The sequence below is a fragment of the Falco peregrinus genome, chromosome 1, assembly GCF_023634155.1.
Source record: "Falco peregrinus isolate bFalPer1 chromosome 1, bFalPer1.pri, whole genome shotgun sequence".
Taxonomy (NCBI): Eukaryota; Metazoa; Chordata; class Aves; order Falconiformes; family Falconidae; genus Falco; species Falco peregrinus.
The window spans coordinates 13,235,874-13,256,414 of record NC_073721.1 but is presented as its reverse complement, the minus strand read 5'-3'; the positions used below and the strand labels follow the sequence as shown (position 1 = coordinate 13,256,414).

At 38.2% G+C, this 20,541-nt stretch overlaps 1 protein-coding gene across 1 annotated transcript in view; it reads right to left on the bottom strand.

Moving 5' to 3' along the window:
- Positions 1-679: 679 nt before the first annotated feature.
- GLUD1 (glutamate dehydrogenase 1) overlaps positions 680-20,541 on the bottom strand; it is a 32,243-nt gene continuing 12,381 nt past the window's right edge. Inside the window, exons 2-13 of the mRNA XM_005236741.4 lie at positions 19,012-19,092; positions 18,068-18,123; positions 17,114-17,177; positions 14,911-15,005; positions 10,354-10,533; positions 8,440-8,577; positions 7,191-7,328; positions 6,985-7,065; positions 5,992-6,115; positions 4,649-4,740; positions 2,999-3,061; positions 680-2,358 (exon numbers count right to left, since the gene is read on the bottom strand). Of these exons, the coding sequence (XP_005236798.2) occupies positions 2,239-2,358; positions 2,999-3,061; positions 4,649-4,740; positions 5,992-6,115; positions 6,985-7,065; positions 7,191-7,328; positions 8,440-8,577; positions 10,354-10,533; positions 14,911-15,005; positions 17,114-17,177; positions 18,068-18,123; positions 19,012-19,092 (1,232 nt within the window). The 3' untranslated portion in view covers positions 680-2,238. The remainder of the gene's footprint in view (positions 2,359-2,998; positions 3,062-4,648; positions 4,741-5,991; positions 6,116-6,984; positions 7,066-7,190; positions 7,329-8,439; positions 8,578-10,353; positions 10,534-14,910; positions 15,006-17,113; positions 17,178-18,067; positions 18,124-19,011; positions 19,093-20,541) is intronic.

Here is a 20,541-nt window from a genome sequence, read left to right as displayed (position 1 = left end):
CGAAAGAATGTAAGATGCTAATGAACTGGGGAGTTCAGGCATGGTGCAGCTTTTGGCTTTTTTTTTTTTTTTCCCCTTCAAAGTGGGGAGGAGGTAGAAGATAATCCCAGTTAGCTAGCGATGCCAGCTTTCCACACGCTCCAGCAATGAAAGGGTCCCATTTTTGAAGTTTGCACAGCCAAACTAGAAGTGCTTTACTAGCTGGAGAGAGAGGAAATGAGAGGGAAAGGGAGGGAGAGCAACAGTAATTACCCAAAACTCATCACTGCTACTGCACTTTGCTTTCAACATCGTCGCTGCTGGATAATGCACCTGGGTTTTTAAGATTCTTTCTCTTTTCAATACTACTGATATCTATTCGTGAATTTTTAGCCTCCAGGTTTTGGTGGAAGCAGGTTACAGTTTGTCAGTTGAACGGTTAAAATCGTAGTTTCATTTCACTATCTAATAAATGTTTACATAAAAGCTGCACTGAAAAATATAATCCAAGATATGGATCTCATGGTGTGGAGATCCACATCTTGATCACAGTTAATTCTTTCATGCTCAAAGGGTTCTCATTGTTTCCAAAAATAAATGCCAGTATATATATATATATATATACACACACTGCACTTAGGTGATGTGTAGTACTTTTATAACCCTAGATACCAGCATATATGATGGAGTAAGCCACTAATGAAATGCATCACACAGGTTTATTGCTCCATGCTAACTATTAGAATAGTTCTTCACACAAATTTGAGAGGACACAGTAAAGACCTGAAATGATTTACCAAACATATCTGACTTCAAAAGTCTTGCTGACAGGCAAGTTCAGGAGACAGATCTGTATTAGTGAGACCCTTAGGATAACTCAGACAGTATCTTATCAGTAGGCACATCATGAATAAACAAGGGTGCTGTGAAGGTTCACAGATTGATTGTAACTACGGAAAGCTATTGCATGGAATAGAAAACAGTAATACACCAGCATAGTAGGTTTGGAAAGGTCAACTTTTTTTAATAACTGCTCTTCTCTCCAGGTTATGTCATGCAGTTACAAAGTAGTTAGAAAAAAAGCATGAGTTTCTGGGAGGGACTAGTTGTCTTTTAAAAAAAACATTCATATTCATTACATAAATAACATCTGGCACTTCAAGGGGACTCCATGGGACAAAAGCCTTACACTTTAAAAACTGTGCTTGATCCAATATTGTGTTGAGGTCTGTTTTGTTGTACTCTAATGTTCATAACTTTCAAGACCTCCTGATGACAAGAAAAAAAAAAAAAAAAAGAGGCTGTGTGTGTTAAGACAGTGAATTAAGTTTATAGCAGCATTCTAGCTCCTCCTTAGTTTGGCCAATGATTTCTGGGTTCAGTTTCACTTTAGTTGTTCACCGAGGCAGTATTTAATTTTCAGAAAGCCTCTGAAAGGAAAAGGCTGAAAAAGAATTCCAAAAAACCTAAGTATGATTCCTTATCGAATTCAGACTATCCCTTTTTTTTAAAAAACGAAAAAAGGAAACAACCTACAGTCAGAAGAATTATGCAGATACTTGATTAAAAACATAACTAGAGTTGCTTGATAGCTTCCACTTATAAAAATATTAAGTCTGTCACCTCTACATACTTCATGGTGATAGTCTAGCTAGCTTGAACAAGCAGTAAAAGACAGTCCTATAACAGCAGCACAGTTAAAGAAAAAACATTGCCTAAAGAGAATCAGGCCTGAAGCTTTACTACGAATAAAAATTAGACTCCTATCAAAGTTAATCCCTGCTGGAGGCCCATTCTTCCTTTGACAATGCCACGGCATTGATCATACAAGGCCTTACTGAAAGTGCCAAAGCCAAAATTACATCATTAAACAAAAGTGCATGAAGTAATAATGAGCTAAGTGCTCATCTAGTACAGTATCTGATCTGAAGTCTGAGAAGTGGCTCAGGTGGCAAGACCACTCTTTCATACATAAAATGTACCATTTCGTTTTGTAGGTGAAATACCCAGAATGGCCCCCACAAGTGCAGATGAACTGTTATCTTCAGATACATACTTGTATACAATTTCCTAGTCCTTGGATTTTTATTGTAAAAAAAGACTAGTTTGGACTGAAACTAATTGAGAATAGAATCCACTATAATGTCAGAAGAAAAGAAAATTTTGTGGTTACATGTAAACTTGTGATAAGCTTTCTCAAGAAGAGGGTACATGAACAGCGAGAGGGGTGGGATACAACAAGGAGCGGTAACGGCCTCTTTATGTAAAGGTCAGGCCAGCCTCATTGTACACTTTGAAGACTTTCTCAATTGCATTGACATAGGCAGCTGTCCTCAGGTCCAGACCCAGGTTGTACTTCATGGCAGTACGCATGATTTGCTGAAACGGAAAAGGCGATATGTGATTTCAGCAAGTTTCTCCATAGGAACTAACCTAGATTTTGCTTGGAGGATCCGTGTTAGGAGCATAAGAATCTGCTAGACTTGTATCAGAGCTCCAATCTTTTGTGGATCAATTCTAAAACTGATTCCCCTTAGAACTGACATCTGAAAGGGAAGAAAATCCTTCCCAGATCACTACATTGCACCTTTTCAGGTCTTGGTTCCACGCCTACCTCAAATACAGAGAGAGACAAGATGTTTCAAGTAGTCTTTGCGCCACTAATTAAAAATACTGCATAGATGGAATAATCTAAAACTGCTGATGGTAAAATAAAGCACTCTTAGGTGTATGTCCCAGATTAGCCACGTACAAGAGGACCACTAAAAAGTTTCTAATTATTACAGCTTCTGCTAGAAAATACTTCCTGATCTCATGTATCGGTCTCTCATGTTTACTATACCCAGTTAAAGGCAGCCATCCCGGCACAGAGCAGAAATACCTCGGACTCAGAGCGACTTCCATTATCATGAACTGTTTATCTACTCCTTCAGTTGCAAAGAAATTCTGTACAACCCATGCAAAAACTGTCACAAAGTCATGTAAGACTTTTTCCTATATTTACTAGCACAATATTTACCCGGGCAGAACGCTCCATCGTGTAAGCCAACCCAGAGTGGACTATGTCCTTCTCCGATGCACCCTGCAACAACAAGGAATAAAATCAAGGTTTAAATCACAACACAAAAAGGTACTAGTCGTGTATTAGGGACAATGACATGCTGGATTCCCATAATGACCAAAGCTTGCTTGCTCATTTTCTTCTAATAACTGGTGTAAGAATCTAAATTGCCTTTGCTTGAAGAGCTAGTTACGATGAATTACATTCTAAAACCTCAGATGTAAGCACTGAAGCCTTTCTTTATGCCTAGCTTCTAGATGCATGATGCTAGCACTTTTTATTGATGTTGTAACTCAGTTTTCAGCCTTCAGAATACACAGTAAATGTTAAAACTCCCAGGAGCCAATAACCTATAGAAGGTACTTGCAATTGCAATTCTCAAATACCAGAGTAACTTTGTTCCCATTACAATTTAAACACATAGAACAATAAATAATTGAAGATAGCCTGAATTAGGATGACTATCAGCTTCAATGTCAATATCTGCTTCAGCATCATCCTGATTGCTGTAATTTACTAATAATTTAGTAATTATCTGGCTTCACAACATACATGCTATCCCCCAAATACCAATTTGGGCTGGATTTAGAAAGTACCAGGCCAGTTTCTACAGCTGGTGTTTAAGAGATGACAGCCATCGCTTTAAGCCACAGAACCTATCTACCATGCTATTCATGTAGCCTAACATTTATGAGCGATGTGAATATATTCATTCATTTTGTCATTACTTCCAGATCTTCCATTTCAATGCAAATAGATAAGCTCACAACCCATCATTTCACATGAAAATTTCCCTACCATGTATTTCTTCACATCAGATAACAATGAATTCTACTGACATTTCTTTGCCCATTAATTTAGTCTTAGAGTAACGTTCCGCGGTTTTTCACCCCGCTCTTGTCTGTGTTATCCTGGAGTTACAGAAACACTACGTGAAGCTGTCTGTGGTGCGGGATCTTGTTGAAAGTTGTTTGGGAATCTAGGCAAACTACATCAAAAAGATCTTCAAAAAAAATTCTGGTAATGTTTGAGGCAGTATTTCCTACTAAAAAAGCTCCACAGACTTTGACAGCTAGGGTTCAAAGAAATCATGGAATCTATGTATTTATCTGGTTAGCCAGCAGAACTATTTCATAGCAAACAAAAGCATCAAGAAAAACTACAGGTTTTTAAGTTTTCCTTACAGGCCTGCAAAAAGAATCATTCCCTGCACCCTCCTCAGTAAAAAATAAAAACCCATACATGGTTTATCTAACCAATGGAGATAGTCTGTTGCTCTGAAAAACTCCAGCACACAAACAGCAGCATCCAGTCTAACGCCAGTCACAAACACAAAATGCATCTGTATTAAAACTGTAGCTTTTTAACAATGTTGGAGGCATTTTGCATGGGCTCAAGTAAAAAAGAAAAAATAGCTTACTTCCAGTATTCCTAAGCAGTTCAGATCATTTGCTTTCTTAATTCATTTGGCTATCAGGCTAACTATGTGTTAATGCCTTGCTTGGGACAAAAACCTCCACGACAGCTACAATAGTAAAATTTAGATTGCAGTTATAAGATCAGAATACAGCTACAGGAAGAATAGAAAAACCAGCAGCAACTACTTACCGATATCCTATCTTGAAATTCTGCTGTAGGCACAACTGGAATAGTTCCACCATGTTTCCCAAATTTTCTTTCCAAGCTTTCCTGGACAGACACTAGAAAGGAAAAAAAGCAGAGGCAAGGTAAGTGACAAGGAGAGGAATGTGCTCCCTAACAAAGGACCTGACCGAGGACTTTCAGCCTTCAATGGCATGATGCTCCGACCACAGGGACTGTGGGCAAAGGCAGTCATCTTATTTTTGTTTTCTAAGAAAAGGAAAAGATGTTAATTTTTCTGTTTTTATAGGTGAACGCCTCCAATATTAGTAGTAATATTGCTACAGTACAGTCACATGGCAAGTAACTGTGGATCTACTGATCCCACTTCATTAACCTAATAAAGCTGATAGAGCAATTTGGTTTAACTTACCTAATTTGATAGACAGCATTAGACAAAATACTTCTTGAAAATAAAGCTATCTGTTATCTGTTATGGCACTTTGCATGCACACTACTTGCTAAGAAAAAAGCCCATGTGGAATTTTAGTTTTTAACTTCGGAGAAGTGCTTTGGTATTTTGAATTGATACTTATTTCATCTTAATTCTTGAAATTTAATTGGTATGGTTTCTTAAACATCGCAAAGTACTTGAGGTGACATAATTTTGAAGTTAAGGGATTTAAATTAGAATTGCCACAACCCTCAACCACTTCAGAAACGCCTCGAAAGGTACCACTTATGAGAAAAGGCTATATTAAAAAAACATTCAGATGTATGTTTTGTCAAGTTCAACATCCCAAGATTCTCACATGTTTTCTAGAGAATATTGTTTACAATGGAGCAATATACTTCAGTTCTTCTCCGTTAAGCATCCTCTTTCCATGTAATCAGCATTCTGGCCCAGAAACTGAAGCACAGAATGACCCTGAGTGGAGCTGTAGACCATAAGGAGATTTTAACAGCGTGTGTGCTGATTCTATTAATGCCTTTTACAAAAATCTTCCATTGTTGTATGTGCAGAACAATGTCACCCACTCGAACTTTGAATACTTCTCAAATACCAAGCGTACAGCTGAAAGATGTTCATTAAGAAGTAATAAATATGTCATATAAGCGGTTTGAGTTCAGTATTTTCACAAAACTGAGGAAAGCATCGCTTTATGAATTAAAAGAGAAGTGGAAAAAAGTATGCGTTGAACTTAGGTCATTAGAGTTACAAGTCAGTTAACCTATCACATCTTTCCTGCTCTTTAATATGTAGCAATGATAAGACTTGTGGGAAACTGCACTGAATTTATAGGAGTTGTATATTCATATAGTCCAGTCTATAAATTAAACAGCGAGCCAAAGCAAAACCGAGCACTTACTGAGCAAGTGGTAGTTTGAATCCCTTTCATATTTAAAAGTCAAGCGGCCATAACTGACGTGGTTCAAGTTTTTCAGCCATTCAAAATAGGATACTGTTACACCACCAGCGTTCAGGTAAAGATCCTGCACAGAAATGATAAACGTCTTGAAATGTGACCATGTGACAGACAGCTCTACTGCATTAAGCAAAAGCATTGCGTACAAGTACTAGTTTAAACTGCATTAGAAAAGATAATCCAGTTGTTACTCTTACGTGACAACACTTACCCTCTTCTGCAGTCCAAGGATTACTTCTACCAATTTAAAACAGGATTCAACTTAAAAACATGTGAAGTTCAGGTGTGCTTGACTGACTGACTACTTTCCTTTATTTTAGCACAAGTTTTTAATCAATAAAATTAGGGCGTTCTTAGGCCACCTCCGTGAGTAAACACTGAACATCAGCCACCCTTTCCAGCAATACCACTTGACCAGGACACCCTTTCTCTGGGAAAAGATTATCATTATACCTGGATAGGTCTTACTCTTTCAAATTATTGCTATAGGTTACTCATTACTTACTCTATACAATCTACAACACGCAGTTTTGCCAGAGCACCGCCCAGAGACACAATGTTTACAAACAAATTGACCACTGTATTTACTCTGCCTTCTTCCTTTGCTTAGTGGACTATTTAGTTGAGCAAATGTCAGCTAATAATCCAAAATACAAAACTACAGATTTAAGAGCTAATTGTGGATTTTTCTCTCTTCCAAAAATATAGTCTTCATGTAATATTTATCTTTGGTGACTGACAGTTGCAGTGAGATCTTTAAGTAATTACTACCAATCTTAAGTAACATTGACACCCGTTTCCTAGACATCAGTTGTTAAAAACCATTCTTAAAGAATAAATGGCTATTAACAAAAACCTTCAATAAATAACATTTTACTACAATTCACAGAAATATGAACCTTGTAATGAAAGTCAAAGGTCATAATAGAACCTTACAGGGATAACCATGATATTCCGCTCCAAGAAGATTCTGTCAGCTTCAGGAGTTGTAGGCCCATTGGCACCTTCAGCAATAATCTGAAAGGCATCACAGCACAGTAACTTAGAGGTGTATGTTTGTTTTCATCCATGCTGATTACTGAATACTAGTACTTGAACAGGCTTTCCCTCTTTTTCATTTACATTTGAACTCTCCAACTTACTTTTGCTTTAACTTTGTGAGCGTTGGCCTTAGTCAACTGCTTCTCACTGGCAGCAGGGATGAGAATGTCACAGTCTGTTTCCAGAATACTGCCCTCAAGTGTCTGTGCTTTAGGGAAGCCCATGATTGTCCCGTGTTGCTGTTTGAAGAAAACAAACCATGGTGGGTTTAGTGTGTGTTGTATGACTTCCTTCCCTCCTCCTTAACTTTCAAAAAAGAAAGAAGGAAGAAACAACAGTACTTAGAAAGACAGCACATAACATAATTCCTAGCTTTACTTTAGATTAGACATAAAAAGCAAGCTACAAAGCTTGGATAATATTGGATAATAGTCAAAGTTCCCATGATTGAGGCATAACTGCTCTCTGGCCAAAGACTGATACCCATTTGGGCTCTGGAGTATTTAAAAAGGGGGGTGGGGGGTGGGGGGAAGTCCCTCAACTCTTAAAATACATGGCAAATGCAATAGTTTTCAAACAACTGAAATGACCCACCAGCCAGCTACCCACAGGATAAGCTGCCTCACACAAGATTCGCAAGTACCATTTTCAAATTCAGTACTGCAATGATAGCCCTTTTTAGTGACAGAATCTTTTCATCCGTTTGTGAAAGGGGGTAATAACAACATGCACGTGCTCCCTATGTAAAAAGATGACACATCAAATAAGCCCCTTAGAAACTCTAAGTAAAAGATTGTATTTTAGTGCCTGTGAACTGTCTGAAGTTTGCTTCACTTGGTAACTGAAATAAAGAGACCAAATCCAGTTTTCATTATAAACTACACATTCAAGTCACGCTGGCAGACAGGCTTTCATTCTTTGAGAAACATCCAAAAGGTAAGAAGCAGCAAAACTGCACTTTGAAGTCTTAAGTGTCCACATGCTTGTGACTCTCAGTCAGGAAACCTTCAGCAACCTCCTTGCCCTGGTTCCTTGAGACGTCCTTCCTAGTTTAGTCATTACAAAGGCAAGATAATTATGAACTCCCATTCTGAAACCCAAGTAATTAGCCTGCACACATACAAGTCCTTGCCATTTTTCCGAGAGTCAGGTTAAAGGGTAAAAAAAAGTGCTACCTGCATTCATATGGGGAAAAGGAGAAAGCCAGAAGAATCAACATTCCTAAGCCATTTTGTAAGTACTAATTGCAGCACGATTTAAATATCACAAATTAAAACCAGTCTAGAGTCATCTGACGTACTTGCAAAGCTGACAAAAACGAAACTCTTTCTGCCCAGTTAAGTTTCATACCAATTTGTAATCTTCTAGTTCCTTTGGGTCAATCCCATCAGGATTCCAGATGGAACCATTAAACTCTCCAACAGCAACACATTTTGCTCCGAAACGATGCAAGTATCTCATAGAATGCAAGCCCACATTACCAAATCCCTGCAGGTGGAAAGAGAAAGGGAAAAGTCATTAACCCTTCAGCTAAAAAGATGGTTACTTCTAAGGCTTATATAGGTTGGGACAGTTTTAAACAGTTCTTCACCTATTGGCACATCTTGGCATTAGATGATGTGTGGAAAAAATACATGCATTCTATTCTAGCCTGAATATCATTCTAGAAATTATACATTTAGCCAGCAATGTACAGTTGTGCTAAGTGTTTTACACTGGACACATAGAAGGGAAGTGTTAATGCTACTATGAAAGTGTTAAAACTATGATGTTTATCAACTGTGACTATTTTATAACTGGTATAAATATAAATTGTTTATATATCCATGAACATCAATTCATGGATTTCTGTATGACTGTTCAGAGGCTTAACTAACATTTGCAGGTCAAGAAATATTCATGTTTAATTTGAACAAGGAAGGCTTATGAGTGTAAAACCATCCCACAATAGAAAGCATTAAACAATAATATTATTAATTCTTCACTTTAAAACATACAAACTAGTAGGAAGCTAAGTAAGTTCTAATACACTTCTGAAGTGGTCCTGTCAAAACAGATTGCCTAAGTTTACATTTAGATAATCCTGCATCTCATTAGCATGTCTTACATCCCTACAGGTGTAGAAAACCTGATTGCAGGCCATTATGCAACATCCTGGAAGTAAAAGAACACACACGGCAGACCAGAAAGTCACATAATCCATGTCCAAAGTTAATAGTAAGATTCTATGCTGGAAAAAAGATGAACATTAAATTTGTGTATAACATAGGTCCTATTATATTTAGGATTTTTGCTACTATGTATTAGAAGCAAACTTTGCTACAAGAGTTTCTCATGCATTAGATCCCTTTGAAATGGTGTATCCTCATCTTCCTAGAAAAAAAAATCAGCTATTCTTATAGCCGTATTTTCATCTAAGTTATGCTTAAGTGCCTGTTGGTTATCCCCTTGCCTGGCATGAAAATGCCAAAGTGCAGCGAGATGCGTGTGCTGCTGGGTCTGTCTGTGCAGGGCGGAGACGTTTGTTTCAGCCCACTAGTTAACTAAAGGACAACTAGGAGGTTACAACTACTCTGCTACTTCTAACAACCAGTGCATTGGTACTGAAAACAACAAAACAAAGCAATCCCTCAATTCCTCCATTTAACATACTGTTCAAAGCTGAACAGAACAAGTTATTTCTTCAGAATTTTTAGAATGATAATGCATATTACTGAATACCAAACCCCTTCAAAATGCAACTACTTCAATTCAGTAAATCCTGAAGTTTTATGAACACCAAAAACCTACATTCAACCCGACAAACGTAGGATAAAGTATTGGTTTCTACTTTTCCAACTGCTTGCTCCTCAGTGGAACAAGAACCAACCCTCAGTTCCTTCTCTCCCTAGAATTTTTATTACAAAACAGTGCAACAAATTTTATGTAGGCAGCAACAGTCACAGCTCATTGAGAAGTGTGCAATGCCTTAGTTTAAATAACTGCTATAATAGTATTTCACTTTGTTCTTTGCAGCCTATGTTCATAAAGACTGGAGATTTGGCTTTGCGCCTGTAGAGTGCAATCAAAAGTTCAGTTTTTAAAAAACAGTCCAAAATAAAGGGCACCTACGTTGCTCGAAAAGTGTTTCTAAAGTTTGAGAGTAAAGGTTAACTTGGAAGTTGTAAAACCCTAACAGGATCTATTGCTACAGCCTTTTATAAAAGCAGCTCTACTGAAAGTTTGTTTACTACTTTTTCCCTATAGTTGAAGGAAAAAAGTTACCTGAACAGCAAATGTTTTATCTCCAAATCCAGGAGTCATTCCTAATATACTCATATATGATGCTTCATTGATGAAATTTTCAATTCCATGGAAGAGACCACGACCAGTTGCAGATATACGTCCATGGATCCCGCCCTGGCTGATGGGTTTACCCGTTACACATGCATGTGCGTTAATATCCTGCAAAACAGTGAAGGACTTGTGAGCTATGGGATTTATCAAAGAACAGCTGAAACAAGAAAGTCTGTACACTTTAGAGATAAGGGAAAACAGGAATCGTAAGAGTCAGAACATGATATAGTTTATATACGTTTGGTTTGTAAAGATTATTTCCTTCCTCGCTTTGTGTGAGCAGCTTCTCAGAAGTACTCTAGTAGATGTCAGGGAAGCTGCATGGTGCAATACTGGATATGCTCTGTAATTTTTTTGTTGTATTTAGGTGTATAGGTTAACGTCAGTCTGTGGCGAGTTAATTATGGTGACATCCATGTTGTACTGTTAACAACAAACAGACCTTTGACAAATCAAAAGGCTTTGAAGGATACGTTTCTAAAATTAGCTCCCATTACAGCCATAACTTCCATCATTATTCTTTACATTTTCATCTTTTAAAGGGCTCAGACGTATCTTTGGACTGTTTTTTTTAGTCATCTTACAACAGTGTTTAGTGTTCCTTTATACCAAATTCAGTTATTCTGAAATGACAATGCAGGCCTAATACCTTCCTCTTGTCAGAATACAGGGATGTTTGATCTCAGAGTAAAACCTACAGTGTGGAGGTCATATGGGAAAAGTTAGATAACTATTTACTATTTTTATTCAGAAAGGCAATATATACATATCAAGCCTCTATCCTTAATTTGGTGGCAATAAAATTAAATTTTCCATATACTAGACAGCTAGCCAAGATAAAATAGACTATTTAAAACCAGAGTTAGTTTTTCAAATTGAAATTAATAACTTGAAAAAACTTCCTCCAAACCACACACTGTTTGAGCCTCCCTCTTCTCTCACCACTGGTTCCCATGCTCCCACACCCTGGGAGCAGTCACACAGTGGCTTGGCCTCCAACACAAGTTAAATAGTAGGGATGAAAGGGAATCCACTGAAAGGAGTCTGCCAGCAGCCGGATGGGTTTCTATTCTACCAGCTGCATATTCACTGAGAGGCTCCCTCCCCTCCATCACTCGTGCCAAATGCATTTGCATGCCTGCGGCATGAGTGCAAGATGCTTGGTGAGAGGAAGGAAAGGAGCAGACAAAAGCAAGTGGAGGCAGAATGGCAGGAGACGACTAGAGCCATAATGGAAGTGAAAACTATTTACTGCTTGACAATGATAGTGAATTAGCATATAGAGCTAAAGATAACCCCTCTTTAAAAAACAATAAAAGCGATGCTGGGCTTGTCACAGAATTCCAAATTCAGTTTCCCAAAATACAGCTGCATTGCTTTCATTAAGCTATATGCTCCCTCTGGTGGCATATCAACTGTAAACAAGATCTGTGGTGGCGTTCTGCTAGGAACAACTCCGTCTGGCATTCTGATGTATTTTTAGGTTTTCATTTTGTTTCAGATTGAAACAACATTTTAGCCTTCATGCATTCACAAAGGAGGAAGTATGTTTTATAAACACCTGCAGAATTACAGCCTCCCACCATACATAAGAATCTATTTAAGTCCCTTCACATGTCCCAAAAATCAGTTGGATGGGTCAGGAAGTACAGAAGAATGGAAAGGATGAATTTAATCAAAAACTTTAGCTATATATGATTCAGTGACCCAGCAACCTCAGATGGATTTTCTGGAACGGTTAACATGATAGTTATTAAAGACTTGCATGGTTAAGCAAGAAAACAGAGCATGAGGTGCAGGCAGGTCCGGGTCTTCTTAAAGTCACACATACAAACCACAGTTGATGTCAAAGTCTTAAGTCGTCAATCAAAAAAATGTTTAACACATCTCAGGCCAAAAAGAGAGACTATGGCTTTTAATGAGAAGCTTATAAAATGGCTTATCGCTAGCATTAAAGACTTCTATACTAGTACTAATAGCCTATGAACTTAGTTGACAAAGTTCAGATACTGAACTTTTTTGCTCATGTCTTAATCCTCTTCCATGCTGCAACATTCTCCTTGTCTGCTCGAAATCTGACATACAGAGACAGGAAGCTGCAGTGACTTCCCCTTTCCGTTTGTCTGTTATTTGACTTTTCCTTTCCACTTCAAGCTCCCTGCACACATCTGTGTGCAACCACACTGACTCATCAGGTCTGTAGATTTCTCAAACACATCCCTCTCACCAAAGTTATCTTTCCACAACTGGATGCAGTCCCTTGCATAGCTTCCATCCATTTTTGGAATTATGGTTAGTTTCACTTTTATTCAGTGGTCGTTTTCTGCTCTTACTTCCCTTTCCTCTTTCCCCCATGGTCACTTATCTGTGTATTCCTTAATTACCTTTATTTTTGTTCTTGGTGTCTCAACCAGATAGTTTTCTGAAATATCTTCCTCTACAAACGCGTTCTGATAGATTATTCCACTTTTTACAGCCTTGTCAAGAGTTCTCACCTTCCTTCTCTATACTTGCTCATTCTCCACAACTGTTCCTAAGCCCCACTACAGCTACCATTGTCTCCTCATATGTACCCACGTACAAAGCAACTCGAAAAAACTGATATTTCTTTCCTTATTACAATTATATAGTTAACCTTTCAGAAAAATGCACCTAAATCCTCAGAGTTTTTTTATTCCTCAAGAATTAAGATACTGCTATGCAGAAAGAATCTAGGAATAAAAGAAGCTGTTGTAGTAATTCAAACTGCGTTTTTATGCTCAGTAGTTGTTGGCTTCTTTTCTTTTGTCATTGAAGCATGTGTATGTGCAGGACTACACAACAAGCTGAGATGACAAAATGGAAAGAAAAGAAATTGAGCCATTTAAAAATCCTCTCCTGTACCAGTGTTTAGTTTTCCACCTATTAAAAAAGCTGAAGCTTCTGTATTAACAAATACAGCAAATCTTAAGGCAGGGCGCGCCCTGTGAGCCTTCGGTGTCAGTCGTAATATAACAATGCTGTTGTATCACAACGAAATATGCATTTTAGTGCCATGAGTTCGGGCAGTAGTTTTCTTAAATGTTGGAATTTTAAGTTATGACTGAGGTAGCAGGTTGCCCCTCTGCATGTTGAAGTCTTTTAAAGTCATAATTTTGGCTTTTTATCAGGATTAAAGTTTTAAATGAAGTACATATGTGAATAACAAAAAGCAAGCAATGTTTTATAGTGATATCCTTGTCTAACAGACAGTTGCATTTAGCTCAACTAATCAGCATGCCACAGCCTATTCCTCAAGCATTCCTTTTTTACCCCCCCCATTAGACTGTATTTCAGCTCTAGAATAACCTGTGCCCCCCATCCTCCTATTGTTACAGGCATCAGACAGCACAAGACAAGTATTCTGCCAAGAGACTGTCTCAGGAAGCCAGGCACATCTTGAACAGACATGCCAAAGAGAAATACGTGTTGGGTGGCTCTAATGCCTCATTACTGGGGGTGTACAACATGCTGTATTTTGGAGGAACTGTTGGAAGGGACTGCAGAAAGTGCAAAGAAAGAGTCTTTTCAATTCAAAAAGAGCGGGGATAGGCAAACATGCAATAGCCTAGCATATTAACACGGTAATGCAAAGCTATGGCAAGACTCCTTAGCAAAGTATGACCTGCTGGAGTAGCAGAAACAACATCTGAAAGAGAAGCTAGGAAGTTTGGTAGCATAGACACTATGCTGCAAGAAGTTGTACATAATACTTTTTTTTCCTCATGCAATCTGTCAAAAGTATACAACAGAAGTGTTTGGTCAACAGTTATGCTTTTGGTACAGTCAAAACAGATACAAATAACCCCAGCAACATAAGGACAAAAGCCAAATTAAGGGCTGTAATTAAAAACTAGTTTTAAAAAAACTTCCTTTTTTTTATTGCCTTCTGGGAAGTAAGTTTTATTGGTGTCCTTTTGCTTTACATTTTGGAGAATTTGTTGGTCTACACTGATTACCTGTTACTTTTAGGGGACCACAGAGAATTTTTAATACTTTTACAAGGTATACTAATAGTGCAAACTTAATTTACATGGGCTCTTGAATGCACAAAACCCATGAGCATTTATTTAGTAACACTTGTAAATTCAGTAGTCTAAAATGGAAAGTTTTCAGTACTTCAAGACTATAACAACTATCATTTAAATTATTAAGTAATAATGAAAACCAAAAGGGAATGGTAGAAATAGAAACCAATTTTAGCCTAAGGATGAGGCCTTTAAAAACAGTGTATTTTTTTTTTTTTGCTGAACAGTTGCAATCAGTATTGTATCAGACAAACTTAACTTAAGCTACCCTAAAATCCTCCCACCAATTAAGTTGTTAGAGTTTGCAAGAATATATTTAGATCAAGTTAATTAAATACAATTATATTATTAAGCAGCACGGTAATAAATGTCTAGATAAAAGGATTTCTGCAAAGACCAAGAAAGCTTTCCTACTTCAGAGCCTCTGCTCAGAACTTACATAGTGTCCTATGGTACTGGCATAGGTGTCAGCGATCCAGGACATCTCCCTCTCCCCTGTACTCATATCAGGAGCAGGCACATCAACACCAGGTCCTGTTGGCAACAATGAAAACAGCTTTTAAGGATCAAACATGAATAGCTATCTTCAACCATTATTCCCTTGGGAACCGTGCAGGCCTTGGCAGAGAGGAACTGTTTTCTTGTTTAATCCTCCGTTTATTATGCAAGCAACAGATTCTTCTGGATTCAGTTCAGTTTTAGATTCCGTATCACACATTTGTACAATACTGTCAAAACCTCTAAGCTTTCACACAAGCCATTCAGTAAAATGAATGTAAGTTTGTCAATGAAAAGTGATATGAGAATGCCTCAAAAGAATTTTTTTTTTTTTGACAATCATTGCTGCAACAACAGGAAGGGCGCTATCTAGGTATGATTTCTATATACCGTGACGTTAATTTTTTTTTTTTGCATTAGAATTTCCTTTTCATCCTGGGTGAGTTTAAAAATTGCAGATCAGCTGTTCCTAGTCATTGCACTGTAGCACATACATTTGATTTTACTGCTTACTTCAGGAAAGAGACAGTACATCTTTCTTGATGAAATAAACCTTTGAAAGAACTTTCACACATCTGTTGCAAAAAAAAAAAAAATCTGGGCTGTCTTTTCCAGATAACTAAAAACAGCATCTGCCCAACATATTTAAGATCAGAGGGACTTGCTCAGCAAGATTTTATATGCACACCTGCCCCTACCAATTGTTTTTTCTAAGTATTTTTAAAAGGTTTGTGAAAGCTGCATAGCATCAACCATAGAGCAGAAAAGGAAGGCAAATTTAATCAAACCATTTTAATTGTCACTGAGCTAACAATCGCTATAGCTGGCACAGTGTATAGTATTACCCTAGTCACATGTAACATCAATGAGGGTGTTTATAAAGAACCTTAATTTAGACGAGAAACACTCTGGCTGGAAGACAAGGGCAACAAAGCTGGTAAAGGGTCTAGAGCACAAGTCTTATGAGGAGCAGGTGAGGGAACTGGGGTGGCTTAGCCTGGAGAGGAGGGGGCTCGGGGGGGCCCTTATCGCTCCCTGCAGCTGCCTGACAGGGGCTGTAGGCAGGGGGGGTCAGGCTCTGCTCCCAGGGAACAAGGGACAGGACAGGAGGGAATGGCCTCAGGTTGCACCAGGGAAGGTTTAGATCTGATATTAGGAAAATTTTCTTCTCTGAAAGGGTGGTCAAGCACTGGAACAGGCTGCCCTGGGAGGTGGTGGAATCTCCATCCCTGGAGGTGTTTAGAAAACGCATAGATGGGGCACTTAGGGACATGGTTTAGTGGTGGGCTTGGCAGTGCTGGGTTGGGACTCAATGACCTCAAAGGTCTTTTCCAACCTAAACGATTCTATGACAAACTCTCTGGCTGAAAAGCAAGAAAATGCAGATAAATGGATACACATTCCCGGGGCAGTCAGACATCAGGAATACATGACAGACCTTTAATTAGGTACATGCCTTGTTATTCACTTGAATAAGAACCTCCTCCAGGTAAAGATCCTCCATTTAAATAGAAGTTGAGCTAGTAACAGTGAGCTTTCTCCAGAGACTTCCAGATAGCAATTCCACACAGCAAGCTATCAGAACTACTCAAGGGTTGAGAGTCTGAATGAAACACCTACTAACATTACAGAAGCTGAGGTTCTGTTACAACAGGCACCTATGCTTCTTGCCTACGCTTCTCTTGCAGCCTGTGGTTGCCAAGGGTGAAGCCATCAACTTTCTCTGGGGTGGATCTTCTATTTCCTTCCTCTGTTTCCTCAGATATCTGCCAAAAGCCTCAACTGAGACTACAGGAAACAGTAACAGTGAACAGATTGATATTAGATATTAAAATTGCAACAAACTTGGTCACAATTTTATAATGTACCTCTAAGAGAAATGCGATTCATTTTGCATCCTGTGAGCTCAGCTTTTGTGGCTTTTCATAGCAGAACAGCCACCAGAAAAAAGTTAAGACACAGTTCCCTTTAAAATGCACTAAGATGCAGTAACTCAATTCTTTATGACTCTTTGCTGAAAGTTCTATACCCAAATTATTTACAGCTCTCAAAAATTTGGTTATTTAAGGATACCATCTAGTGGACGCTGCCAATGCACAACAAATGAGATTCCTAAATTTTACTAGTACAATTGCACAACATACCAATAAAGCCCTTTTTTGCTAGCTCCATGGTAAACCTCCTCGTGATCTTTTCCAATTCATTGTCCTATAGAGAAAATGCAATAAATATCACAAGAAATCATTAGTGTTCATGAATATTTACTAGAACTTATACCCAAGCATGAAAACATGCCCTTTTCTTTTAGAAGAAAGGATGACTCGTATATTTACATCATTTACACGCCACCCCCTAACAGACCCTTGGAATTCAGGCAGCACAGGGAAACATTCGACGTTCTTTCCGTACATTCTGATCCAGGACAAGTCAGGAGTGTGGCACAGAAAGAACCACCTGTGCTTATAGCAGAGATTTCCAGCAAACAAATCTGATATCCTATGTGAGAGATTTATAACCAGCAACAGCGATAGCTGGCCTGCTGATTGTGTAATCAATGCAGTTGAACAACTTCACACAAATTCTTACAGAGTTCTGAGCTTAGGATATCTGTTACATATCCTAGTATTCCTTTCTGTACGAGTTATTTTAATTAGGGCAAGAAGGCAAGCCTGCAGTAAACCTTTTATAAAGCAAGTTAGTTATTATTCACACTGGAACACTGCATAGAAAGGTTTAATGGAGCATAAAACTATTTGTCAAAATAAACAAAAACATTAACTTTTTTCTAAGAGTAATTTAATTTAAGCCTTTACTAACAGTATCAACTTAAAAAAAAAAATCAGGCTCCAAATTATTTGTAGTCTCCTGACTTTAAGAAAGGAAGTAGTAAGTTAAATAATTGAAGTATTTCACTTCTGAAACACAGACCTGTTAAAAATTCTTTTCCTACCTATTGCATGCACAAGCTAAATTCAGCCTTTACACAGGCAGAAGTGGCAGGAAGTTTTAAGTGGTCAGTAACGCCCTTAGAAGAGCTTTTTTAACTGGCTGGCTTCAGTACTGCAGATAACCAAATTTTTATCTATGATTAAGCTTACTGTGTAGTTCTTGGGATTGATCTTGACACCAGCCTTTGCCCCGCCAAATGGCACATCTACAAGAATGCAAAGGAAAATCATTTTACTTTTTCAACAATAAAGGCAGAACACATCAGTAATATGTGTAATTATATCTGATTTTAGCAGTGAATTTGGTTTTGCCACATTTAGGGCTTCACAAGCTAAGCTATAATTTATCTAGGTACTCCTATAAAAATGAGAAATCTTTCAAGGGCAAAGGGCAGCTTGAAAATGGTCTTTGAAATTCCAAAGATTATGATTTAAATTTTCTATGCTTCAAGCACTTGTACTTGGCACTAGTAGAAACAATAGGTTTTACAGTTTATATTTCACTGGTTTAGCCTAAAAATAAACAATAGGTTTTACAGTTTATATTTCACTGGTTTAGCCTAAAAATTTTACTTTGGAAGTCCTAAGTGAAGTGTCTCTATATACATTAAGAACGTACTTTGTTTTCTTACACATAATCTGCAGATTCTCTCCAAACCCCTCCACAATTTAACAGCTGTGTATGAATTATACTACTTTACAACCCATAAAGAATTCTATCCTTTTCCTTCCACAGCTCCCCTGCCTGAGTCCTTTACAGCCTCCATCTGTTCCCCCTAAAATTAGCCCCCTCCTAATCCAAGTTTGTCATACTTTGATTTGAGTTCAAGATACAGTACTTTTACAGGAGGGGGTAGCTAGCAGAATATGGACTTTTCAAATGAAAATGCAACTTTATCCAAGTATCTACAGTAACAGCAGAGGGAATATGTATTATTATTTTTGTTACTATATATTTTTCCCATATTGCTATGGATTTTAGTCAAAGATTAGTGTCTAAAAATTAATTCAAACCTTTTAGATTTTTTTCTGTAAATTACCTCAGTACTGATTGAAATCAAGATTGTATCCTTGCTTGAAAAATTATCACTTACCAACCACAGCACATTTGTATGTCATTAGAGATGCTAAGGCTTTCACTTCATCCACACTAACATCCAAACTGTAACGAATACCTGCAAAAGACACATGAGACAAAAAGGAATTCACTGAACAACTTCATAGGTATTTATAAACTGAGAAGGTTAATTCTGTACCCACCATCTATAACACGCAAGTATTTAATCTATCAACTTTTGTGCTTTAAGACTTGAAGAGCAATTCCCCCATTCTCCTATTTACATATCTATCTCTTACTTAGCAGAAATTCAAGACTTCAGTAATTCTCTATTAAGTAAGTAGTTTAACAGCAGCACTCAACCTTGGAACAAAAGTGAATATTCCTTGGGAGCAAGATAAGCCAAGCTGATAGGTAACTAGCAGTAGAGATTTTTTTAAAGGCTGAAAAAGCTCATCAGCATTCCATAAGATCTTTAGCTTTGGACTTCATTGATTGTATATACAAGATGAACTTTGCTCCTGAACATGACTTATCAGTACAGGTTAGAGTCAAGACCTTTTTGCTAGAGAAATGCAAGCTCCTGTTAAGTTATGAGCCTTGCAATACGTTGGCCGTGGTCCAACAAAACCACAGGTAGCTTCAAGGCTCTGGCTGCTAGGCACAGCCACATAACAGAAAGTAACAAGCCACTCTACTAATTCAAATTTGTTCAAAACATTTTGTTTGCATAAGCCTACCCCAGCAAGCTTGTGGGCCCATGCCACCCATCCCGCACACGCATGGAAGCCAGCCCACACCTGCATTCCCTGCTCTGAGTCATTCAGCAGAACTGCAAGTGTGCTGACACACGGTGCAGGCACAATTCAGATTGTTGTGGTCTGACAGCAGCTCAGATGCAGAATGGGTGATCCCAGCCTTCAAGGCAGTTCAAACCTTCAAAGAGCGGAAAATGATTACACAAAGGTAGGGACATCTATCACCTGCCTGACCCATACCTGTCTTCTAAAAAGTGAACTGTGGCTGTCCAATGCATTGATTGAACTCAAAAGTTAAAATTCATGTATTCTGGAGGTAGCTGCAGAGTAGAAAATATTTAACCAAACTGACAGGGCACATATACAGAACTACAGAAGCCTAAACACGTGATCAATACAGCACCCACAGACAAAAAAAACCCCACCACAGCTATATGTTAGCTTCTATCCAAGCTTCTTCTACATCACTAAGCATGTAACAGAGCCATGAAGAATTTATTATCCCCACCTCTACTCCCCGAATCCTTGGCTGTAGGTTGTGCCAAGTTGCACGGTGGCTTGTAGCAGGCACAGAGTGTCCTTTAGATGCTAGGACAAGGCACTACGAATTTCCTACTTTCTATGTAAAGAGAAGACCATATTCAGGCCCTCAGGAGTGAGAAAAGGCCAGCATACATTATCCAAACTAAAGCACTGTGCTGCTATGAAAGCCATTCCTGAATGCTCTGGAAACAATCCCAGTTTCAAAGGAACTGAGTGCTGCTCAAATAAAGCTGAGGGCCAAGTGCTGCTTTCTTATGGGAGTTCAA